This window comes from Passer montanus, unplaced genomic scaffold (genome assembly GCF_014805655.1).
Source record: "Passer montanus isolate IOZ18808 unplaced genomic scaffold, ASM1480565v1 scaffold232, whole genome shotgun sequence".
In the NCBI taxonomy this organism is placed as follows: domain Eukaryota; kingdom Metazoa; phylum Chordata; class Aves; order Passeriformes; family Passeridae; genus Passer; species Passer montanus.
In genome coordinates, this window is record NW_024366948.1 from 113,157 (window position 1) to 138,734 (window position 25,578).

Genomic DNA, 25,578 nt, shown 5'->3' on the forward strand with positions numbered 1-25,578 from the left:
GTGGCACCGTGGAAACAATGAGACATGAGAATCTGAGAGGAATGGGTGCACACACATGGTTGAGACAATGTGTTCTGCCTGGTACTTCCCATGTGTGACATTCTTTCCTGCTTGTCCCGAGTGCATGTTCTGGGTGTAGGCTTTGAAATGTAATGGCCTCGCTTTTTTATTTAAAAAGGTTGTTCTACCATCCATGAGCGATGCACTCGCTGCAGCAGAGGTGGAGCTGTGCAGACAGTGCAGGGAGGGGCGGGCTGGCTCTGCGCCGGGGCTGTCGGTGCCTGCTCATCGAAACGAGCGGCTTTCGGCGGGACGGTGCCCGCGCCGCCGGTCCCGGAACGGTCGCGGGGGGCAGGACGGCCTGCGCCGGTCCTGCCGTCCCCGCACGCCCTGGCTGCCTGCTCCCGACTCGGGTAAAGCGGCCTCAGGCCTCCCTAGCGCCCCGCGGCCCGTCCGGAACCGGGACCAGAACCAGAACCGGGGCCGGTCCCGGGACAGCGCGGGGCGGGGCCGGGCGGCCAGGGCGGGGCCCGCGGCTCGGCCTCGCCAACCAATGGCAGGCGGCGCGCAGCGTTACATCACCGCCGGCGGCTTCCATTGGCTGCGGCTCGCTGTGGCCACGCCCCGAGGCGGCCGCACCCTCGGGGCTGCGCCGGGCTCGGGCAGGGGACCCCGGGCAGGGGACCCCGGGCAGGGGACCCCGGGCGGCGCCGGGCGGAGCTGAGCCGTGCCCGCTAGCCAGAATACACCGGGTCACGAGCGGAATGCTGCTGGGAACAGGGCCGAGCGGGGACAGGAGCGGGTGAGCGCCGCCCTGCAGAAAGGGACCACGGGGACCCGGTGCTGGGCGGCAGCATCTCGGCTGGAGCGAGCATGTGCCCTAGAATCGAGAGGGTAAACCTCGTCCAGGCGGGAGCAGGATGGACGGCGCAGAGCCCCATCCTGGGGCTGTTGCACACAGCAGAACCAGATGTTCATGAGAGGGGATACTCCCTCTATAGGTCTTCTCCCTGGGATCCAGGGCCAGGACACCAGGGAACGGCTCCAAGCTTCATCTGGGGAAGCTCAGGCTGGACAAGAGGCAGCATTTCCTTACTGAGAGGGTCACACCTGCCCCAGGCTTCCTGGAGAGGTGGTCGGTGCCCCAGGCTTGTCCATGTTTGAGGCATTTGGACAATGCCCAATTGCTGTGACATGAGCCAGCCCTGGTTGGGTTGAACAGTGGAACCAGGAAATCTGTGGAGATCCCTTCCAGCTGGCTATTCTGTATTCTATTCCTGCTTAAATTTCAGATGTAAAAAAGGATTGAGTGTTGAGTTCACTGATTGTAATTCTTCCTATAAACAGGGAGCTTCTGTAGTGCAAAGAATGTAATTCCCATGAAAGTTCAGAGTAGTTTTAATAAAATCAAATGCTTCTGTGACATTTTGAACTAGTAACCCTTTTTTAGCAAGATAGAAAATGCTTACGTTCCCCAAATTCCATTTTTTGTGGAACATGGAGAAGTACCTGTGGTTCCTGCAATGTTGTGGACTGTGCTGCTTTCCTCCCAGAGCTGGAATTTCCTTCCATGGCTCTGGAATTGTGCCCACATCCCTGGTTGCTCTCCTGACCAGCACACAGGAGAGGCTTTACAGAGTATCTGGTCCTGTGGCTGAAGCACAGGGCAAGGCCCACAGCGTGAGGGCAGGGTGGTCACAGGGCTGGTGGGGTCTCCTGTGCTCTCCTGGCTCTTCTCTGCTTGCTCTGCCTGAAAACCCTACCCCTCTGTTTCTGCTGTCCTGCTGTGACAGGACATTTCCATTTCATTCTTGCAGTAGCATGCATGCATAACTTACTTTTCTTGGGTTGTCCAGGTATCTTGAGAATTATCTGCTGTGCCTCCTAGGAATAGAAACTTCCTAATGGAGCAGGATTGCAGCACCGCATTAGCAGGTCAGGTTTAGCCTCCTGAAACTGAGAGCAGTGCTTGCTATCCCTGCTGGAAGCTACATGGATGACACATAACTGTAGGAAGAGTTGTGCACTGCTGCAGCAGAATCTTTATTTTCAGCCCAGCGTTGTAGTGTTTGGCTTGGCAAGCTCGTGTGAGTAGGAGAGGCTCAGCCCTTCCTAGACGGCCATGTCCTTGGGTTTGCTGTGTGTCAGGACTGTCTGTTCACCAAGTTTCTCTCTGTACATCCTCTGGGAGGAGAACACCGTGTGACTGTGTAAGCCAAGGCTTTTTAAGAAGTGCTTTGTTGACACCTTTGTGGTGTGCTTCAGAGAGAAGGAATGCGTGTCGTGTGTGTGGGCACAGGCAGGTCCCCTTTTCGGGGTGTGTGTGAGCGTGTCTGTCGGGGTGAAGAGGGCAGAGGCCCAGCAGGCCTGGGGCTGGCTGCCTGCTCTGTGGGCTCGTCACAAGGCACAACCTGCTCAGGGTGGTGCTGCTCTCATCCAGTGCTGCTGCGCTCTTCAGCCTGGCACTCAGAGCAGAAGAGGCAGAAAATGGGAGACTGAGTGCTGATCTGTCCTTCAATATCTTTATATTTCCCAGAGAATATGCCAGGCTGCTCAAGAGCAGTGGGAGAGTGTTGTGCTGTTCTTGCAGCCCTGCTCGTGTCCTGTCCATCATCTGTGAACTTGTCCCCTGCTGTCCTGCACACGGCAGGCACAGGGGTTGGGCACCTGTCCCACGGACTCTGAAGTGTCGAGGGGGATTTTTGGGGTGGCTGGAGGGGACATTTCAGTTCCTGATGACCTTGTGGCCAATTGTTGCTCTGTGGCTCATGTGTTACTAACTCATTTGCGGATCAGCTGCTGGACTTTCCCCTGCTGTATTTTCCTCGTTCTGCCCCACTTCAGTGACTGCTGAGATCAAGATGTTCCTTTCTGCCTTATCTTTCGCCACATGCCTCATGTGTCAGTGTGGCTGTGCCTGCAGTGGTTGCCACATTGAATAATTCTTGTTTTTCTGTCTGGGGTTTTTCACCCTGTGATGAAAGCTGCAGCCCTTGACAGCTTCCTTTACAGTGGCGTGCAGACTCTGACAGCATCATGGGTGGAGTTCCCTGTGGCCCTGGGTGTCAGGTCAGGAGCAGAACTTGGGGAGCAGAGTTTGAGACAGTGTGCACCTGTGAGTCCAGTCTTGCTGTTCTTCACTGGATACTGGAAGTTCAGAAAATTCATTTAGGCAGCACACTGCCATTAGTTTGCTTCTCTTTTTTCTGTGAAAGATCTGTCTGCCATTTGGATTGGCACTCCTCAGCTTTGATGGCTGGATGTTACAGTTGGATTTCAGTGCTCAGGCTTACAGATGCTCTCGATCTATGCTGGAACTGTCCAATGTTAAGAAAAGAGCTGTGATTCGTGAGAAACTGAGGTCAGAGAGATAGGAACTGAAACACTGGGTCTACTGCATCTTTATCTCTTTGTTGTCTTCTCACTTCTAGGGGGAGTCTCAGTTGCTTGAATCATTTTTCATTTGAAGGCAGTTGGTGACTTTTGTACTTCTGGATTTACATTTTTTCAAGGGGACAGAGTGCCGGATTCTTGGAGAAAAAATGCTAACAGACTGAGTGTTTGGATTCTGCGATGCTGGGGCCTGATTTTTCTCAGCCTCTGTTGTGACTGGAAAGAAACTTGCTGAGGTAGTAGAAGATAAGCACCAGTCCTCCAAGCAAGCTGGCACTTAGAGGGCTGCCAGCTCCCTGGCAGGCTTTGACAATGGATCTGGTTTTATTCCAGTTGGTGGAGAAAACTAATGCCATGCTGTAGTTTTTATAGCATTCCTTGGAAGGTGTTAAGAAGGGAGTATGTAAAGACTTTTAACATTTTTATTGGCTCATGCGGGGGCTGCCTTAAAGAAATGAACCCTTGGGATGTGCCAGAATGAGCTGAGGGGCACTTCAGGGTGCAGAGGGTTTTGTCACAACCCCTTTGTGTCCTTGCTCACAGGCTGTGGCAGACAGCTGGCACTCACTCCTTGCAGCAGTGGCTGGAGCAGGGGTGGCTGGCTGCTGCTCTCCAGGGCTCCTGGGAGGCTGGAGGTGCTGGGCTGCCTGCAGCTGGGGGATGGAGTTCCCTCTGCATTCCTTACAGAGCTGTTCTAAAAATGCCATGGTCTGCAGCAGCACCAAAGCCTGCTGTCTTGGGAGGCCCAGGCAGCCATGGTGGTATCCTGACAGCTGCCACAGCTTTGGGAGAGGCTTCCTGCTGGGCCAGCAGAGGGGAGCGGCTGTGTGCTGGCTCTGACTCCAGATCCTGCCTGCAGGGAGGCTGCCTGGCAAATCCTGACAGACAGAGGCACAGCCAGACGTGGGATAGCCGTGAAAGCATAGTGATCTTCAAGCATCCCATGGTGGCATGGATGGCAGGAAAGCTGTATCCCATTTCTCTTTATCAGTGCTCAGGAAAAATCCCATTTCAGGTGTCTAGTACCTTTCTCCCAGGCCCTCTGTCTCTGCAGAATCCGACCCCAAGACCTCTTGTCCCAGCTCTCTGTCTCATGAAGGCTGCTTGCAGATGTGTGTGCTTGCCTGTGCACATACACAGAGATTGAGAAGCATGTGGCACAGAAAATAGTTTGAAAAATAGTTAATAAAAAGACAGTGCAGGTGATGGTGACAAGGCTATGGGCTTGACTTGACACTTATCTTGATCATTCTTTTTGCGTACTTTTGGAAGTTCCCTCAAACATCCCACGAATAGTGTACCCAAATACTCTTATTCCATTTCAAAATTACCGATTATCTCACCTTGCAGCCATTTTTATTTCTGACATCTTATGCAGTCAGCTTTGCCATTTATAGATGTGTGTCAAGATCAGATGTTCATCATCTCGTTTAAAATATAATGTTTGCTCACCTCATTGCCTGCTTTCTTCAGTGTTACCAGAAAACATGAAATAATCACTTTTTATTAGTGTTTCATGTGGCTTCAGCAATTGTTTCCAAGACTGGTACTTCCACAGTATACCATTTTTTATGGCATTTTCTGTTCAGTGTACTGATCTTTCAACACCTTCCGTGTGATTGGTGTTGTTCAGAGTTACCTGCAGTGATTTGAAGATCTCTCTGCCAAGTGAAAGTACCACAGAAGAACAGGATGGGCTATAGCAGACTGGGAGTAGCTTACATGGAGTTTGTCCTGTCTGGTTTTCCCTCTCTCCTTGGAGTTTCACATTGCTGGCACTCATTCCCAGTGCAGTTACCAGAACCTTCCTGATGAACTGTCTGAATGGGCTTATTTATAGATTTATGGGGTTTCTTCCACACTCCCTTATTTATTTTGCTGTGCTGCTTCTGTTCCCTTTGGGAGTTAGGGATGAAGAATCATTGCCTCTTCCTCCTGCCACAGACCAGCTCAGTATGACTGAGCTCTTGGACTCCACTGCATTGCTTGTTTGTTTTGAAGCACCAAATGAAACTGAGCATTCATCCCTTTGGTCTTGCATTAGGGAATTTGTATTCGTTTCTAGTCTCCATTAAATAGGTGGAATGATGCCTCTTTCCCTCTGGGATACTTAGCAGTGGTGGGGCTGCACCTCAGATCCTGGGGGCAACTCTGGGCCCCTCCCAGCAAGAGAGATATTGAGGGGCTGGAGGTGTCCAGAGAAGGGAACAGAGCTGGGGAAGGGGATAAAGCACCAGGAGGGGCTGAGGGAGCTGGGAAGGGAATGGAGCCCCAGCAGAGGCTGAGGGAGCTGGGAAGGGAATGGAGCCCCAGCAGAGGCTGAGGGAGCTGGGAAGGGAATGGAGCCCCAGGAGGGGCTGAGGGAGCTGGGAAGGGAATGGAGCCCCAGCAGAGGCTGAGGGAGCTGGCAAGGGGCTCAGCCTGGAGAAAAGGAGGCTCAAGGGGGGGCCTTCTTACTCTCAACAACTCCCTGACAAGAGGGGACAGCCAGGTGAGGGTCGGGCTCTGCTGCCAGGGAACAGGGACAGGACAAGGGGAAATGGCCTCAGGATGGGCCACAGGAGGTCCAGGTTGGGTATTAAGGAAAACTCCTTTCTTAAAGATACGTCTAGCCTTGGCACAGGCTGACCAGGGCAGGGGTGCAGTCCCCATCCCTGGAGGAATTTAAAAGCAGTGTGGATGTGGCACTGTGCAGGATGGGTCAGTGGTGGCCTTGGCAGTGCTGGGGGAGTGCTGGACTCGATGATCTGAGACTGCTTTTCCAATCTCCGTGACTGTATCCAGAGAAGTGCTGTTTCTATTCAAAGTATCTTGGCTCCTGTAATAACTTTTCTGTTTTTGTAAACTGCTGATCTACTGCCTGGGGAGTTTCCTGGTGGGAATTTGTAGTTAGGTCTGTCCTGCAGTGTGTTGTTTAGCCAGACTTGTGAGAGTGCTTTTAGAGAGGCTGGCTGGCCTCTGGGTGACAGCCTGTAGAATGGGGGTGTGACACAAGCAGTGTGACACCACGCAGGGTTTCAAAACTTGTCCCTTTCCTGTAGGGCAGATGCAGCTCTGGCTGGCAGGAGGGGCCTGGGCTCTCAGCAGGGCTCAGCTGTCAGCGCAGAGGTCAGCACAGAGCAGGACCCATGGCAGGTGACAGGGATGTGTCAGCTTTGCCTTGGGTTTCAGCACAGCAGCTCCTGAGCAGTTAGTTAGGAGTGAGGGAGAACTTCAGCACACGGAGGACTTTCAGCTCTGTCTTTAAATGGTCTAGATGTGTGTGTTGGGTTAACAGACTAACTTCTTGATGATGTGTTTGATCCTATTACTTGCTGCAGCATGTCTGGAAGAACCAATTACTATGGTCAGATTGTCTTTTCCTTGCAGTTTACTTGCTGCATGAGGTGGTCTGTACAGCAAAGGTAATAATCAATACCTTCCTTTCCTTGCTGCTGTTAAATTACACTGGTTATTTTAATTTTCTTGTTGAATTAAAGCCTTTCAGCATTTCACTACCATGACTGTAATTGCCAAGGCCAGTATGTCAGTTTAATTAAAACATGAAGTGGCATTGTTTCTTTGCTCTGTTGTATTTCTTTTCCCTTTGCCTGCAGTGGACCTGGCATTCTTTATTGTGTTACATTCTGGATTAGACTCAGATCCCAGAGAGTCCTTTTTGTTCAATTTCTGTTGGTAAATTTGCTGCTTTTACTTTCCCCACAGCTCAAAGAGAAGTTGAGCTCCTCATGGCCCAGCTGCTGGCTCTGGGGGTCTCTTATCTCTAGTCCCAACCATTTCCCATGTGGCTGGGCCAAGCTTTCACCTTTCTCTGGTTTAAACAAGTGGCCAGGGAAACTGGGTAACATATTCATGCTACTCTGAACCAGATCTGGGCCTTCTTCTGAGGGTGTGGCCTGGTGTGCTGTCCCTCCCCAGCTCTTTTTCAATGTGCAAGTCCATTCTGTACTGATACTCTAGTTGTTGTGGACCTTTTTCCAGTTTTTATACCTTTTATCCCTAGATTGTCAGTTATCACTTGACTTGTGATTTAAGCTGTTTTTATTGTTTGTTAAATTGACAGATCATGTGAGCTACTGAATGTCTCTACAAAAGTCTGTGCTCTTTCAGCAACAGATACACAGATGTATGAGAGCTATAGAAAAAACATGCATGGGACAATGGAATAGCTTTCCAAAGGGAAATTTAACTTCCAGACGTTTTCCTTCTTAGAGCTACTGTGCCACTCCACCTGTACTCCTTTTAAGTACTTGAAATTCGTGTTGAGTTTCCTTGCCTTTTGCTTACATGGACTCAGAGCTGTGTTTGTACTTCTGTAGTGCAGAGCTGCTTCCTCTGTTGTGCTGCAGAAATTTGGGCTAAGCTGGACCCAGGTCACTTCCTCCCTCAGAGTGCAGAAGCTGCCTGGGCTGTCTGGGACAACCACCAGAGTAATAAATTATCTCAATGCTTTCATGAGGATTTAGGGTTCTGCTTTGCGGAGCATGGGAAAGGATATGTGGTAGGGATTTGGCAAAAAGGAGGAATGTGCTATTGCCTTTCAGTTGTCTGTCTGCATTCTTCCCCTTTTACTTTTCTCCCCAAGCTGTTGAATCTCCTGAGGAACAGAATTGCCATTGGTGATGTCAGCTGGGTTTGGTGTCCTGAGTCATATCTGGTGCTCTGGGATATTGCCTATGAGTCATGGAAATCATTTATGCTTGGGGAGCTTGGCCAGAAGTGGGAGATGTGACAAGTCCACAGCTCCAGCTGCACTACTGGGGCAAATTTTCAGTAGCTGCTAGTACTTGAGGACTTACTCAATCTAATAAAGCTGGATGCCTTTCAGTGGAGGGCCTTTAACTGTTGGACTCCATCGCTTTGATGTCTTCTCCAGCCTTGATGTTGCTCTGAACAGGCAGCGGGTGGGATGAAGAAAGAGAATCCAAAGGGATGCAGGGGCACTGGGTGTCAGTGTGGTGGCTGTTACCTTGTCCTTGCACTGCTCACACCCATCTGCCTTTCTGCTGCCTTGGGCTTCTTTAACCTTCCCTGAAGTTAAAACCTTTTGCCATTCAGCTTTAGTCATTGTACTGGGTGATTTTATGCTGTTGTCATCCCTAAGATATTAGTTATTTTAAAATTTGAAGTAATAAATGTTCTATCCTTAATTATTTTTATTCCTTCAGCTTTCTTTAATGATGAAACATAACAGCTTGTTGGTATCAGTATGTTTATATACATATATATTTTAAAAATCAAGTTTTTAGGATCAATATGAACGCCTTCCTAAACCAAATCTCAGTCCTTTCACCCCTCAGTTATGTAGGCAGCTCAAGTGGAAGGAAGTGGGGTGGTTCATACTTGGCTGTCACCTCCTGTGATGATTTTCCATAGCTGTCCTCTGTAGCTCAGCCTCTCCTTGTGTAATTATGGCCTGTACCCCTTATTCCTGCCTGTGCCACACCTTGCAGCTAGCTGTTTGTGTCATACTCGTTTACTGCTGAGCTGCCAGAGAAGTCTGTATCACTCTGGTTTTACTGTGCTTGGCACCCTTTGTCCCTGCAGTGTGTCCCCTGCAGTGTCAGAGTATTAAATGTCATTGGGCCTGTTCAGAGTCCCTTGGGAGATCATGAAGAATCCCACCTGCATTGGTGGCCTGTCACTCTGTGTTGTCAGGCTATGGAAGGAGTAGAATGGGATAGAATAACTCAGCTGGAATTATGAAATTGGTTAAATTTGATAATGTGAAAGTGGCTGCCAAGGGAGAAGGGATTTTTGAGGGAGCTCTTATAATAGGTGAGAAGTTTCCAGCAATAGGATGCTGGTGGAGTCCCTAGTGAGGGAAAAGAAGGTGACACAATATGAGAAGGAGGAGCTCTGAAATGTTTTGGAGGTGTCAGGCCTGGATTTGCCAGGCAAATCTGTGTCAAGGGTTACCTCAGGGGGGAAGCTGGATCAGCTGAAAGCTGCCAAGCCTGGTAATAGCACCAGCCCTGTCTGAGCTCAAGGGGTGTTGGGACACTGCTCTTAGACACAGGGTGGGATTCTTGGGGTTTTCCTGTGCAGGATCAGAAGCTGGACTGCAGTGATCCTTGGGAGTCTCTTCCAACTCAGGTTGGCCTATGAATCTGTGAAGTGATTCTTGGTGTGTGGTCAGCAGATGAGAACAGTAATGATTGCTGGTTGACAACTGAAAGGTGAATTCTACCTTCTTGTCCCCTCTAAGTGCTTTGGATCCAGTTCTGTCACTGCATGTTGCCTGGCGGAGTGGGATATTCACCATGACTGTGACTGCTGTGTGCCTTTGAAATTGCCTTGCAAAGGCAATTACCGTAAATGCCTTGGATGTTGGATGAAAGAGACCATGTTCATCTTTGAATGCTGCTACATATCTGAAGAAGAGCAATGCTATAGAAAACTTTGCTGCTGGGAGCAGGGTTCACCTCTGATCTCTGCAGCTCTTTCAGCCTTATGTCCTCCCACAGCCTTGCCATTCTCGTGCTGGGCTCCAAATCTCAATCCCCTCCCCTTACCTTGCTGTTTTCCGAATGCTCACATGTGTCTTTAATATTCAGTGTGGATGTACTTGTGCTGGGTCAATGTTTACAATTATTAACTGAAGAAATTACTGCAGTGGTTTCCCTTGTGTCATTGGTTCCCACCTCTGAAGCTTCAGCTATCCCCTTGTTCCTCTCTGCTTTGATTAAGTTTCAGGCATCATCACCTTTCAAAGGATTCTTTCAGAAAGTTGTATCTGAGTTATTGAGACATTTCTGCTTCCCTTTTGTATTGTTGGGGTGTGGCTTTTTTTTTTTTTTTTTTTGTGGTGGAATGAGCTACAGATGTCCTGAACCAAGAAAATCTAATATATTGTTGGCAGAAGGCAGCTTTGCTGCAACACAGCGTTTGTGCGCACGGTGTGCTCAGGACTTGCTGCTCACATGCTCTGCAGTGACTCATGTTTTGGATATGCCGTGCTCCAAGATACATGTGCAAATCCTGTCCCGGAATTCTCATTTAATTAAAAGTTAATGAGCAGAGTTCATAATTTTCCAGTGATTGCTGCATGGCAATGGTCAGGTCTTGCTGGCTGAGAGCTCACAGGTCTCTCCACCCTTCCCTGCAGGTGAACCAGCGCAATGTCCCGGGGATTGACAGTGCCTACCTGGCCATGGATACAGAGGAAGGTGTGGAAGTTGTCTGGAATGAAGTTCAGTTTTCTGAGCGGAAGAACTTCAAGCTTCAGGAAGTAAGTTGATGTGTCTCCCAACAGGATGTAAGAATCATACCCTGCCCTGGGGTGAGATTATGGATACTTTTTGTGTTCATTATTGGCTGGGTTTGGAATGCTGTGCTGTCCAAATGCAGCAAATTTGGCTTAAGCCTGGCCTGTATAGGAAATGTCCTGGAAGACTGTTGTGCTATTTCCATGAGACCTTGTGTTCATTTAGACTTGGCAATCAAACCACACTGCTGAGATGCAGAAGAAAATGGGATCCTGCCTGTTCTTAGCATAGGAGCTTGACATATACGTTAGTGTTTGAGAGGACCAGGACCCGAGAAGAAATAAGGATATTTGGTGTGGTCTCTGACATGACACGTTTTTGTCTTTCTGATGTTAAGGAAAAAGTTAAAGCGGTGTTTGACAACTTAATTCAGCTGGATCATCTCAACATTGTGAAGTTCCACAAATACTGGGCTGATGTCAAAGAGAACAAGGCCAGGGTAAGTGCAGCCATCAGGCTGTTGGGTTCTCATTGTTAGGTAATTAGCAAGGTGGAGGGTAACCTGTCATGCTGCCCCACAGGTTATCTTCATCACTGAGTACATGTCTTCAGGGAGCTTGAAACAGTTCCTGAAGAAGACAAAGAAAAACCACAAAACAATGAATGAAAAGGTAACTCTTTTTTTCTGTGTGACCATAACTCTTTAGAGCCATCAGCCCCTGGAAAGCCCTTTCAGCAGAGGGTCCCAATGAGAACTGGTGATAACACATTGCTGCAACTCCCCTGTGTCCCTGTAGCCTAGTTCAGCTGCAGCTTCTCTGGCACAGCAGTTCTGTGCTGGTTGCTTTACTGCCAGCAGCTCTGCAGCTTCTTAGGTATGGTGTGACAGGCATGTGTCTCTGCACGGGCCCTCACAGGAAGGGGGGAAGGTGTCTGTACATGGGAGACTGGAGGACAGGTGTGTTTCTGGATCCATGGGAATATGTAGAAACAAGCTGACCATAGGAGTACTGATTCTTTACACCTGCACTGAGTAAAAGCTGGAGCAGGTATTGCTTCCTACAAGTGGGCTGTGAATCACAGAACTTGAGATTAGCTCCTTGTGGATGACTTTTCTCCTTTTCCTCTTGTATCTGCAGGCATGGAAGCGGTGGTGTACCCAGATCCTCTCTGCTCTCAGGTATGTGGGGTACTGGCCTTGAGATCCAGCCATTGGGACTGAGTGTGGCAGTTAAGTATTAGGGAGCTCTCTAGAGTATCCAGTTTTATACTGCAGGTTTCTCCTTGGTCAGGAGGATGTTGCAAAGATGACAGGGAAATCAAGTTCCACGTGAGAGGACTGAGAAAAACTTCCATAGTGTTGGCAGGCTGCAGGCCTGTTACAGGAAGTGGATTCATGGATATTGAGGCGTGGTGTTATTAGATGTGTGTGTACATTTCTTGATGGTGCAGCTTTTCTGCATCCATCTTAGTGCAATAGAGCTGCGTAGAATGTGGTTTGGGTTTTAAAAACTCTTCTCCACCTGAGCTAGAGTTGGTGAGTAGCTAATTAGAACCTTAGAAAAACAATAGCCTGGGTGACAGAGCATGGCTTGCACTCCATAGAGGAAACTCTGGTGCCACTTGGCTAAATTACAGCTATTGGTGAATAGTTTGGGTTCTAATAAGCTTCTGGCAGCAGACTGTCCTCATTTCTACTAGCTGCTAACATAAACCCAAGCAGAGTGAGATGCAAAAACAGTGTACCTGGGACCCAGCAATGAAAAGCTTTATTTGTGCCTGATGATAAATATGCCCAGTTGAGTGCGTATAGCATTAAGTGCCTCTTTGGTCCCCTTTGAGTAGGGACAGAGTAAGGCTCTGATATTTTTGGTATAAAAATAAAATTGTAAGCCTTGTAGATTCCATTCAGCAGTACTGGGTTGGATGAAATCGTGTCTTTGCCTCTGGTACCCTGAGTTTCTTGGGCAGTGATAGGAGAAAGCTTTCTCTTCCCCTCTGCCATGTTCTGGAGATTGATTAGAGACAATTCCTGTTTGTTCCTGGTTCTCAGCCAGAGGCTGATGTACAGTTACTGAATTGTATCTCCTGCCTGCTGTAAACCCCTGGCGTGTGCCCTTTGCTCTCCTGTTCTCTTCTGATGTTTCTTGACGTGGGAGGGTGTGAAGGGAGGGATTCAAGGCCTTGACCAGTGCTCTGTTCTGCATCTCCAGCTACCTCCACTCCTGTGATCCTCCCATCATCCATGGCAACCTGACCTGTGACACCATCTTCATCCAGCACAACGGACTGATCAAAATCGGGTCAGGTAATGCTTGCTGGGGGTGCCCCTGTCTCATCAGACAGACTGCCCAAACAGAGAAAGGCAACTACTCCTTTCCAGGTTCCCTGGCATGATAGGCATGTGTGTACATGTGCTCCTCCACCCCCACATCAGATGTGCCAGAGACTGGGAGCAGAATTGGGGATTGGACCCTTGTCAGGTGCAGGAATGACTCTTCTTTAGCCTCTTCTTTAGCTTTTTGTCTCAAGGGTCTGTACACACAGGAAATGCAGGAAACGGTGCTGAAACCTGGAGGTTTTGTAAGCACATAATCTGTGGGTTCATCTGCTCTGCAGATTTTCATGTTGATACACAGAGTGTTCCTCCCAGCACTGTGGAGCTTTGGGAGCTGCCTGGGGAGCTGTGTCCATGAAGCCACAAGAGTGCTGCTTGTAGCAGCCCGTGTTTATGATAAAGTGGACAGACTCTGGCTGCAGCAAGTGGCTTATCCAGCATCCCATTATCCCGTGGGATAATGGGCCTGCCTTCAGGCTGCTGAGCTGCCCTTGGCCTGTTTGACACACACGTGCCCTGCTGGAGCAGCCACCCTGTGCCAAAACACTTTATTTCATAAGTAAGCGGTGATGTTCCTGGCAGTGCAGAGCATCCTTGCATGCTCTGGTTTTTCCTGCTATTCCCATGTCTCTAAAAATCTGTCTGCAGTCAGGATGCATTATTTCACACCTTGACATGACCTTTCAAGGGACAGCTTTGCTACCTGTTGTTCAACTTCGGCAAGTATTCTCAATCTGAGGAATAGGTCTTTGCTTTCCTCGAGCTGTTGTCTGTGTGAGTTCTGCTTTGATGTGGCAGTACAGGGAAGGATGCTCTGCATCACCTGTCATCCAGAAATAACCTCTCCATCAGCTGCAGATCTGTGGCTTTTCTTCCCATCAAAGAACTCCTGTGTTGTTGTTTTGTTGCAAAACTGGGGTAGCAGGTTTGTGCTTGTAGCAGGGAGACAGGATCATGGCAGAAGGAACACTCTGCTCCTGATCTGCCTGTAAACTTGGGGACTTGCTCTTCACACAAGCTGATGTCATCGTGTTGTCACACAGACTTTATTGTGTTTTCCTGACTTTGTCCAAGTGGGAGAGATTTCCAAGAGTGAGTACATCTAGTACCTGTATGCTGGCAAACTCCCTGGCATTCAGTTCAGACTGATGGGAAGTCTTGAGTACTCAAGAAATTGCCATTTTTAGATTAGTTTCAAAGTACCATGCTGCTGCCATCTTTCTGCAGGGCAGCCAGCACTGTCTGTAAAACCAAACCCAGGGAGCTGGCATTGCAGCCACGGCTTTCACCACAGAGAGATCCTGCAGCTCCTCAGACTTGCTGTTCTCAGAGCGTGCAGCTCCAGGGCTGCTGGTCAGAGGCTGTGTGTAGGAAGGTGGCTCTTCAGCTGTGGGTACAAATGGTGGCCTCAGCACTGTTACACCTTCAGTTTCACAAAGCTCTGCTTCAGTCAGGTGCAGCAGGAGGGACGTGTGTGTGCTCACGCCAGGAGAAGTGGATGTCTGTGCTGTTACAGCTGCAGGATGTGACTGCAGCTGCAGTGCTCATGTGCAGCTGTTCCTGAGCAGACCTCTCTGCTCCACAGCTGTGGGCTGCCTGGCTCATCTCACGTTCAGAAGTGAAGTAATTTATCTAAAAGATTCTGGTCCTTTCCTAAATAAAAAAGGAAGTGATTGCAAGTGGGCTTGTGGTCAGAAGAGGAATCCTCCAGATGGGAAAGCTGTGGCTCCAGTGCGGGCTGGAATTAGATTTGGCAGTGTTGCAGGATGTATTCCTATTCCTGCAATGCCCACCCAACCAGAAAAGACAAAGCTGCATCCCCAGGACTGCTGGTTGTGTTGGAGCTTGAGCCTTTCTCCCTGGCACTGCTGCCTTTGCAGTCCTACGTGGGCTGGGTTTGAGTGTTGGGCATGGAACCACAGTTGCTCAGGGTCACTGACAATGTCAGGCTCATGTTTGCTGCTTCCTGTCCTTGTTCTGTACAGCTGGCTGGTATCTGAGCACTTCCCTGTGTTTACTTAAAAGCAGCAGGACAGTATTTCTGTGGATTTATGGGGAGCAAGGATTCCCCATAAATGCACAATGAGTTGTGCTTTGGTGCTGTCTCTGTCGTCAGTGCTGGATTCTGCTCCCAAATTTCCTCTCCCTGTGGCTTTGGCAAAGAGAATACTTGCTGAATGTGGGGCAAACCCTGGCTAAGGCAGCTGCTGGTGTGCACTGCAGGACATCCTGCTGTCTGCTAGGGGAGGGTGTGCCAGGGGAGCAGCGTCACGTTGGAAATGTCTGATGGTGGTTCCTGTGACCCACGTTCAGGGGTGGGAACAGCCCTTTGCTCCTTGCTGCTCCCTCAGAGGCAGGAGCATGTGCACTGGCTGCACTGATCACTGTTTCTCTGTTCAGCATGTAAATCTGTGTGCTGGGGGTCAGCTGTGGAAGAAAAAGGGAGTGGGGAGAAGGAAAGATTTTGTATAATGCTTAAATGCAAAAGCCATCTATAATCCATTCATTTGCTAATGTTTTATTCTCCAGTTCCATAAAGTGCAGAGTTTATACATTTAAGGAGAATGTTTCAAATGAGTGATGAGGATAGGAAAGACACTTACAGCTCTTAAACTTGCCACTGGTATTCCCAGAGACTGGAATGTTCCACCTGCTTTGTGGAGCTGTGGTCAGATGAAAGCATTCCTTGTGATAAGTGCAAGTTGTGCCCTGTGTACTCTTCACAGAGCCCAGGTGCAGCACAGTGGTGCCTCCGTGGGTGTCTGTGCTGGCTAACAAGGGGATGTGCTGCCAGGTGTGTTCCTGGGGCTGCAGCTGCCCCGAGTGTGGGAGGAACAGCGTGTACACACAGGGTGCCTGGTGCTGCTGCCTGCTTGTGTTGGCATTGCTGGGAGCTTTTCCCGGAATTCTCACTGGCAGTGTAACACCCATTCAGAGGTGGAAAGAAGTGATGTGTTTGAATTAAAAGTCCTTTTGGCAGCTCTTGGAGTACCCCAGCAGAAAGGAGGCCTCAGGCTGGAGGGTGTCAGTGTCCTCTGGTGCTCCTGAGATGTGGCGGTGTGTCAGCATCTGCTGAGTGAGACCTTGATGGAGCACAGAGGAGGCTCCATGGAGTGCAGTGCAGATTTCCCCCTTGTGCCTCCAGGCATTGCTGCTGTGCATCTCTCCTGGCTGCATCACACCTGACCTTAGGCTCAGTCTGTCTTTAGTTGTGTCTGCTCAGTCTGCCCTCAGTCCAGGCCATGGGGCAGGACTCTTATGGGTGTTAGCTCTGCTGTGGCATCACGTGGCCAGGTGTGTAAGTGTGGGTTCTCCTGCTGAGATCTGTGGCCAGAAGCTACTGGGGCGTAGAGAAAGGGAATGCTCTGCTGAAGGGGTGGGGTGGGTAGGACTGTAGGACACTTACAGAACAGGATTTCTGGCTGCTTGGTCTCAGAGTCAGCCATAATCTTCTGCTTGGTCAGAGATGCCTTGTCTCCCCTGCCCGGTCTGGTTCTCAGGTAGAAGCCCTGATGTTCCTTAGGTAAATTTCTTTTGAAGAGGTGGCTGGAGGCAGGGCCCGGTGCTCAGTCCTGTCCCTGTGTGCCCTGACTCTGACCCAGCTGTCTCTATGGATGTAAGTGCTTTGCTGTTCACCAACTCATTGACTTTATCTCGTTTTACTTCCCGCTCACGGGCTGCTCTGTTACAACAGTCTTTCATAGGATATTTGCTAATGGTGAGCAAACTTCTCCGCTCCTGTGATGTGACTCCACTTATGTCATGTACATGATTTTATCTCCGTGTGTATCTGTATATATATATTTATATATATATGTGTGTGTATATCTATATTTGTAACACACAAACATACACACTGATGTATTTACAGTGTTCCCTTGCTATAAGGCTGTGTGCAAAACTGTTTGGCTTAGGTGCATCCTGCTTGGAGAGCTCATGTTCTGTGCTGGGATGCAAACAGTACCTTGTGCTCTTGGCCAGAGCCTTACAGAGAGGGAGCACTGCCCTTTGTGAAGTCTCCTGGTTGTTAGTTTTCTCCCTCTCCATGTTCTTAGCGTGTGCTAGTCCACAGGCCCTGTGCATGCCAGCTCCTGCATGTCAATAAGCCATGCCTTGTTCTGAGCTCTTCCCAGCTGAACTTCCCACATCCATTAGGCTCTTCCCTGCTGCTGCTCCGCTGCCCTTGGCTGGGACCCAGCCCTGGACTAGCCCCCACTGTGTGCTTGGCTATCCAATTGCTTGCTTGTAGTTTGAACTCCTTAGATGTGTTGATTTTAAGATGAATGTTTCAGTGAATGTGTCTGGCTCCTGATGGCCAGATCCCTCCTGCCCCAAATGAGTCCCTGGATTGAAGTAAGCTTGGCTATTGATGTTTCCCCAGATAAATCTCTGGTTTTGGAGAGATCTGTGCATATGAGGAGGGAGTTGGGCTGGTGGGAGCCAGAGAAGGATTTGAGTGCTGCAATTTGTCACCCTATTGCATAGAACACCATGTTTACATTTAAAATAATTATTTATTTTATTTTTTGCCATCAGGGTTATTCTCGATGGTTAGAGTTTGTTTCTACTGAGTTGGGAACCTACCAACCATCAGCTGAAGTGGTGGAAAGGGCAAGAGCCTGACCAGATGGGCTCTGTGCCTCCCAGGTTGGCGGAAGGACGTGCTGTGCCAGTCTGCATTGCCAGCAGAGCAGAGCCTCCAGTAAAGCTCAGTCTAGGATCTGGTGTAGCTGAGGGGTATGGTGATGTAGTCAGGGTGGAGTCCTGAGGAGGGCAGGTGTTCCTGGGGCTGGCTGCAGGGCAGGTATCCCTGGGGGTGGCTGCAGGGCAGGTGTGGGTGGCTGCAGGGCAGGGGTCCCTGGGGGAGGCTGCAGGGCAGGTGTCCCTGAGGGTGGCTGTAGGGCAGGTGTTCCTGGGGGTGGCTGCAGGGCAGGTGTTCCTGGGGGTGGCTGCAGGGCAGGTGTTCCTGGGGGTGGCTGCAGGGTGGCAGAGTGGCAGTGAGCAGACTGGCCCAGGAATGAGCCAGAATGGGAACCTGGCTGAGCCTGGGCTCAGCTAGACTGAGGGCAGCAAGGCTGAGGGCTGCCAGTCCCTCTTCCAAAATCAGTCACCCCCGTTAGCAGAACCAAAGGCTCTGGTTTTAGAAGGACAGGAGAAGCCTGAAGGAGCACTCTGCAGGCACAAGGAGATGCTGTGGTACCTATCCTGTGCTGGAACAGCATCAGATGGCCTTGGAATACTGAGCTTTCTTGGATGGCTGGTTGGGAACTTGTTATAACACTCTGTTGTACCAGGAGGTACTATTGATATGAGAGCTGGGGATGGTTTAAGCCTTAGATCTTGAGCAGTGATTTGGGTTTGAAAACACTAAATCTAGGGTGTAAGGCTCCTGTTTTGCTTGAGCATTGAGCTAATGAGGCTGTGAGTGACATGCTTTCATAACTAATCTTATTTGAGTCATCACTTCACTGGCTTCGATTTTGCTGCCTGATGTTTAAATGCTGTGCTGGTTTCCACATTCTTAGCAGACATCTGAGGTAATACAGAAATAAGAGGTTAGTAGAAAATCTTGGATCTGGCTTTTTTATTTTTTCAACTATGGCAGGTGTGGTTTTAAAAGGAAACTAATGAATAATTTAAGTCATCAGACATAGAAAAATCTGCCATAAAAATGGCAGGTTAGCATTGATTTAGGAAAATATAACATGAATTGATGTAGTTTAGCTTTTCTAACTGAACAGTTTTATGTGTGAGTCAAGCACATTCTCTACCAAGCCAAACATTTTTGGTTCCTTAGAAACTTGGCAAAACTGAGGCAGATACTCATAAGGTTTGTCTGTGACTACAGGTGCTGCGGGAATGAGATTGGGCAAGGAAATAGTTTTGAGTGGAACTTTTTGTCTAGAAGAAAGTTCAAGGTTGGATCCAGGCTACTTTTTGGAGGGCTGGTTTTTCTTTTAAAGGTTTGACTGCCATGGGTCTGTGTTGTCTGTGAAACTCTTGGTGTAAAAGCCCGTCTCCAAGTGAAGGCACTTCTCATTTGGCTTGTTCTTGAGAAACTGTTGAACAAACTGGGTTGAATAGCATGAGGTTGATTTTAGTGGAAATGGTACAATGATGTAATTGTAATGCTGCAATGCTGTACCTGCTGCTGTTATTACTGGAGTGGCAGAAACAGTTCCAGAGGCCTGCCCTGGGTTTCTGTGTAAGCACAGAGTTAAAGTAGGAGGAGCAGCCATGGGTGAGTGGCAGTCCCTGGGTTCTGTCCATGCTGGAAGTTCCAGCTGCCTCCTGCTGACCACGTGTTCAGTGTGTGTGTGTCTGGGGGAGGGTAGTGGGATTTTTAAGGTCCAGTTGAGAGGGAAGAACTGGTGACCTTGGTGGCCTTGTGGCAAAGATTCTCCTCCTTCTATGCTGTGATAGTGATGAACTCATTTTTATTTTGCAGAAGGTTTAAAAGCCAGCTCTTGCTCCTATATTTATTTCCCTAGCTCAGAGTACCCTCTGTGTGCTGCTGTGGTTGACCTCATTCATGAAAACACCAGAAAGCTATGGTCATCTAGACTGGTTGTTGTTTTCAGTTAAGTAAGATATTTAAAAAGTTTTAAATGTCTCTGTTTAGTGCTCCAGGTTATGGAACATCCGTTTTCTGAGGTCATTGTTACTCCTGTGTTGCACTGAAAGCATTGCTGCTTCAGTTTTGTTCAGCTCTGTTTTTTCTCTGCTTTTATGTGACTTTCCCACTGGGCATGGGGATATGAATTATAGTTACCCAGGTCTTCATTCATCCATTCTCATATTAGCATAGCAGTTGCAGGTGTCCCTTCCTTCCAGGGCCCTTTGGTTGAAGGCTTTGTGAACCTCAGCAGTTTAGGAAGCTCCTTCGTGCCAGTTCTGAAAAGATTACTTAAACACCAACAAGCCAGGGCAGCCTGTGGTGGCTGGTTGTGCCTGAGCAGGATGAGCTGCTCAGCTCAAGAGGTCCCTCCCAGCCTGGACAGGTTTGTGGTTTAGGTCTGGAGTGTGTGAACCAAGCAGTGTTCTCACTCTGGCAGCTGCTTCCAAGGTTGAGTTTTGCTGTAGGTTAAATCTCCCAAGGTCCCTTTGGCACATTGTGGGACAATGGTAGTCAAAGATGTGCAGTTTGAAATTTGGCAAAGTTGTACTTGAAATTCTTGAGCTTGTGGGCACTAATTGCATTTTAGAATGTATATTTATACATTCTAAATTTGTACAAATCTGTACATTTGTACATTTAGGTTCAGTCCCTACTTCTGTTGAGCAGAGCTGCTCACAACAGAAGATCGTCTTCACAGTCGTGTTTCTGAGGACTTGTTTTCTAGTGCACGTCTGTCTTCTGGGAGCAGATGGTTCCTCCAGAGTAGCTCAGTCTAGCATTTCAGTGAATGTCTGTTCTTGTTTTTTTCTGATTGCATATAATTCTTGCACTGTGATGTGAACATGTATATCTTTTTCATAGCAATATTGCAGTGGTGTAGCCCAAGCAAGGGTTTTCATGGTCAGTGAAACCTTCATTCTTCTGGTCTAGAATGTGGAACTTAATTTTGGGCGCAGATTGCAGATCCCCCAACACACTTTGTTAGGGATGAACTTGTTTGTATCATGAATTCTTCCGGATAAAGTGCCAATAAGCTCCTAAGTCACTGTTTAAGAGCCTCCAGACAGCCAGGATTGACAGGTACTAATCTTACAGCTCTTTTTTATGTGTTCTTGTTTTTTCTGCTCTGCCTACTTCTACTTTCTGCTTCCAAGTAATGGATGTGGTCAAACACGTCAACTTAGAACTCTTAAGTAATCTTTTAAATGTAAAAATACCACTTGCTGCTTCATGAGAAATGTGACACAGTGTGATCATGTCCCTCTGTAGCTCGCTGGCAGGAGTGTGTGCCTTGGCCCTAGAAGCAGCTGGTGATGCCCTGGGCTGCATTAGGCAAAACTTTGCCAGAGGAGGGAGGCGATGGTCCTGGCCCTCTGCTCAGTGCAGACACCACAGATCCTGGCCCAGCACTGGGTGCCCAGGACACAGGGACAGGGACAGGCTGGGGACAGCCCCGAGCAGCCTGTGATGCTGCAGGGCTGGAGCGTCTCTGCTGGGCTGAGGCTGAGGGAGCTGCGGCTGCTGAGCCCGGGGCTGAGCCCGGGATCCCCGGTGTGGCACGGGCAGGGAGGGCAGAGCCCGGGATCCCCGGTGTGGCACGGGCAGGGAGGGCAGAGCCCGGGATCCCCGGTGTGGCACGGGCAGGGAGGGCAGAGCCCGGGATCCCCGGTGTGGCACGGGCAGGGAGGGCAGAGCCCGGGATCCCCGGTGTGGCACGGGCAGGGAGGGCAGAGCCCGGGATCCCCGGTGTGGCACGGGCCCAGGGCAGAGCCCGGGATCCCTGGTGTGGCACGGGCCCGGGGCAGAGCCCGGGGTCCCCGGTGTGGCACGGGCTCAGGGCAGAGCCCGGGATCCCCGGTGTGGCACGGGCAGCGAGGGCCATGTGGATGAGCCCGGGGTAGAGCCCACCCAGGGGTCCCCGGTGTGGCACGGGCTGGAGTCCAGAGAGTTCCTCTCGACCCCAGGCATCCTCAGTGTGGTGGTGGCACAAGCACAGGTTGCCCAAGGCAGGGATGGAGTTACCCATGACATGGTCCTGGGCAACAGCTCTGGGTGTCCCTGCTGGAACAGGCATGTTGGGCAAGGTGACCTCTGCAAGTCTCTTCCCACAAGAACCATGCCATGATTTTGATTCTGTGTTAGTTTCTTTGGATAGTAGCCTTCTCCAGTTTTGTGACATTAACTCTCTATTGCCAGTACCACTGATGCTGCTCCAGCAGTGTTTTCTCTGGAGGGAGCCATGGGCAGAGTTTAGCAGAGGTTGGTTTCCTGCTGGGAAGCCATGTCAGTAGATGTGTGCATATGTGTGTAAGCACATGGGGAGCTTTACCTGCACTTGGGAACAGTGTGTATGAACTTTTCATACACTGAATTGCTCCTTCAGCTAATGATACTCAACTGCCAAAAATAATAAAATCCTGTTCCTTCTGGTGACTCAGTGTTGCAAACATTTTGCAAACACTATTTACAATCTCTGATACAGATCTGAGGGCTGTAGGGAGCTTTTATTCTGTGATCAGCATAAATATGAAACTTCTTCCTGTTTGACTCCTTGTTTAATGGCTGTATGCTTCTTTTTATGCCAAATAACTTCCTAGTTCCTTATTTTCTAGGCCTTGCTCTCCCTAATAAAAAAAGCTTTTGTCATGACTGTGTGCAGAGAAGGGAAACTGTAATGTCGTGGGTTTGTGCAGCCTTGTACCCTTTGCAGGAGTGGAAATGTCTGGGGCATATGAGTGCAGGGGATAATAATATGGCCTTATACCTCTGCTGGCCCTGTGGTCACCCCTTCATAGCTGCAGAGGGTCGTCTTGGGTTCAGTTGATAATGTTTAGGTCCCTGGTGGTACAATCCCATTGCGGGGCTGCACAGCAAGCCCGGGACAATCTTGGAGATCAGTTGTTGATCCTTTCACTGACACCTGGCTTCCTCCTGCTTTCTGTTGGCCAGGCACTGGGCCCTTTGCTGAGGAGGGCAGTCCTGTTCTGCTCTGCAGCATGCTCACAAGAACCCAAACAGCTCAGGGGCTGCTGAGGCAGGGCTGTGGAGCAGGAGACCTTTGCTGCCTGCAAGGAGGAAGTTCTGAGTGCAGAATAAAGGCAGGCGTGAGATGGGTGCTGCACAAGAGGGAAGTGTCCTCTGCAGCACAGAGTGTTCCAGAGCAGGGGCTGGATGCCCAGGCAGCTCTGCTGAACCTGCTGTGGGCACAGCTGGGAAGGAATGCCACCACTGCCTCCTTGGCTGGCACTGCTAACAACCAGTGGGCACACAGGCTGTTCACTTACTCTGGCCAACTCTTTTTGCACGTTCTTGAGGGTTTGAGAAGTCTGACCAGCTACAGCATGTTCCTGTAGGAGTGCCCATTATCTCTTTTTATGCTTTTGGTGTCAGATTGAGTTCAGCTTGTCAAAGACAGGTTGCTTGCCCTACCCTCTGCTGTGCTTCACATCTCTTCCTATCACCTGTCCTGCTCAGACACCATATTTGGCTGAACCTTTTTCTAAAATTCATCTCTGCTAATTGCACACCAGACTTGTCAGTTCCCAGGGGGCTGTCTTGTAATCTGCCCCTTGTAGTCACCTTCTTGTGGCTGAGAAGGACACATTCATTGTTATTGTTGGTGATCTGACTTTGCTTTGTGGTCTTCATCATTTGTCTCACTTAGTAGCTATCCTCAGCCTTCAGCCATCCAATCATGCACAGCAGGGAGCCAGTCTGAGAATACAGAAATAGGTGTATAAGTGACAGATAGCAGCCATGTGTGACTCAGGCAGGAGAACCTGTGTCAGAGGTAACTTCAGGTGTGTGTTCTTACCTTGTACAGTCACGAGGTTGGTTAAAATGTAGGCTCAGGTGAAGCTCCCAAGCCCCTGCCATGGCTAAGTGGCCCATGCATCAAGGTGACCAGACCAAACCCAAATTTCTTGTCTTGCCATCTAAAATCTTGTCACAGTTGTAACAGCACTTCTGGCTGCTGTGTTGAACACCCCTGCAGGGAGTTTTTCAGAGCTGACCTCAGAAGCAAGTTGTGCTGTCAGTGATGCTTAGAGCAGGACTGTGTCTGGCAAGGCTGTCCCTGCTTAGCTGTGAGACACACAGGAGATTCTGGGGGTCGTTTGCCCTGTGCTGCCTCAGCTCTGCAGTAACAGAGTGAGGTGACTCCTGTCACCTCAGCCAAGCTGCACATGAGCTGGGATATCAATGGCTGGAACAGGCAGAGTCCCTGACAAGTGTTGCTGATCAAACCCAGCTGCAGAGCCAATATTTGTAACAGTGATGGAAAAGCACTCCAGTGGGACTCAGTGAGTTAGGAAGCACAAGGAGCAGAGTACCAGCGGGCACAGGTCCCTGGCTGACCCACAGCAGCAAATTCAGAGCTGCCTGTGTCAGTTCTGTGTGTCCAAGTTGGAGGGTCCCACAGACAGTGTGAGCCTGGTTCTACAGAAATGCTGGTGCTGCTGCAGAAGGTCTGTGCGACCTGGATGCAGAGGAGCTGATTATCAAGGCTGGCTGGACCTCATTAAGGACGCTGTAGGTGGAGCCCACTATAGTGGGCTAGACTTCCACTCTACCTGCCTGTCTGGCGTGGAAGTGTGTCAGCCATCACCGCTGAGGTTCCTGTGGATAATCTGTTCTGTGACTGACTACTGCCTCAGCCCTGTCCTTAACTGGGCACAGGAGCAAGAACAGAGTACCTGGACAGTGAACTGGCCTTGCCATCCAACATGTGCTCATAGCACGATTTAAAGACACTGGAAAATGAAGCCAGTCACAACATTGCGTGGAGGGTGACTTTCCTTGGCTGATTCTGCTCCGTATTTGGCAGGAGGGGTTGTTGTTGTTGAGTTTTTGGTCCCTGTTTCCTTTTACAATGTGAGTTAAAAAGTAAGTTATTTTCTCTCCCCACGTTGTCTGCTTTGCCACTGGGAGGTCCCTCTGACATGCCTGTAGTAGTTGCAGGTTTAACAGGTGTCACAAACATCTGTATGCTAGTTCCTATTGGGCACAGAGACATCCAGGATCCCATAAACAACAGTATAAATCTGATGTTGGAACACAAGAGTTTCTGAAGCCTAAAATAGTCTCTTTAGAAGGCCTGGTATGAGAACCCAGTGTGCTGGACAAGCCACGGGTGCTTTACTCTGTGTGCCAAGTCTGGCACTGGATGGATGTGTGGTGACAGGGTTGGGGCTGAGGGGTTGGCTCCAGCAGCACAGGAACACATCCAGTCCAATGCAGAGGACTGGGCAAACTTCAGTTGTAACTGACTGAGGAGTACAAAATACTAAGGTGAACAGAAGCCCAGAGCTCATCATTTGGGTGCTGATGAGGATCTGGCATTTTCTGGCTCCTCAAGGGAGGCTTCGAGCTGCTTGTCATGTGGGGGTGTTGGGATACTTTGGGGCAGAGTCTCCAGGAGAGAGAACTGGTGTGATGGTGCACTGCCCTGGCCAGAACTTGTCCAAAGCAGTCAGTGTCACTGGGAAAACAGAACAGGTCTTAGGAGAAAGACAAAGAAGGTAGCTTGTGCTGCTTGGTGGTGTGAAGGTGAGAGGATCTGGTGATGTCTGGGAACAGGTGAGCACTAGAAATGAAGTCATCTTACTAACTCCTAGGATCAGAGCTAACAGAGGGAAGAGAAAGCAGTTACTTGTGAATGGTTGGATGCTAAAGAAGCCCCTGGCTATTGGAGCAAGCTCTGCTTCCAGTGCTCAGGTTGGGTAATATGATTTGGTATGTGCCATGCAGTAAGGCTGAGCTGAGTTACCAAGGGAGGTCCTTCTTGTCTGACTAGAGCACAAAGAACATCTCCTCTCTGAAAGGGGTAACTAGTTACTCAGCTGGGAATCCTCGTTGTGGAAAAATACAAGTGGCTTGGCACATCCTGTGTCAGCCCACATTGTGCCAGTACAGACAGGGACTGATTGTGATTGTCCAGGAGGGTGACCAGGGGGGACGTGAGGCTCTGGGACTGGGCACATTCCACTGTGACAGTAGAGCTTCAAATGGATAGTGGCTCT

The 25,578-nt window shown here is 49.6% G+C and overlaps 1 protein-coding gene across 1 annotated transcript in view; it reads left to right on the plus strand.

Moving 5' to 3' along the window:
- The window catches only part of NRBP1 (nuclear receptor binding protein 1), a 34,055-nt gene that overhangs the window by 2,521 nt on the left and 5,956 nt on the right, over positions 1–25,578 (plus strand). The window contains exons 3-7 of the mRNA XM_039710833.1: positions 10,502–10,624; positions 10,999–11,100; positions 11,183–11,272; positions 11,741–11,781; positions 12,815–12,909. Of these exons, the coding sequence (XP_039566767.1) occupies positions 10,502–10,624; positions 10,999–11,100; positions 11,183–11,272; positions 11,741–11,781; positions 12,815–12,909 (451 nt within the window). The remainder of the gene's footprint in view (positions 1–10,501; positions 10,625–10,998; positions 11,101–11,182; positions 11,273–11,740; positions 11,782–12,814; positions 12,910–25,578) is intronic.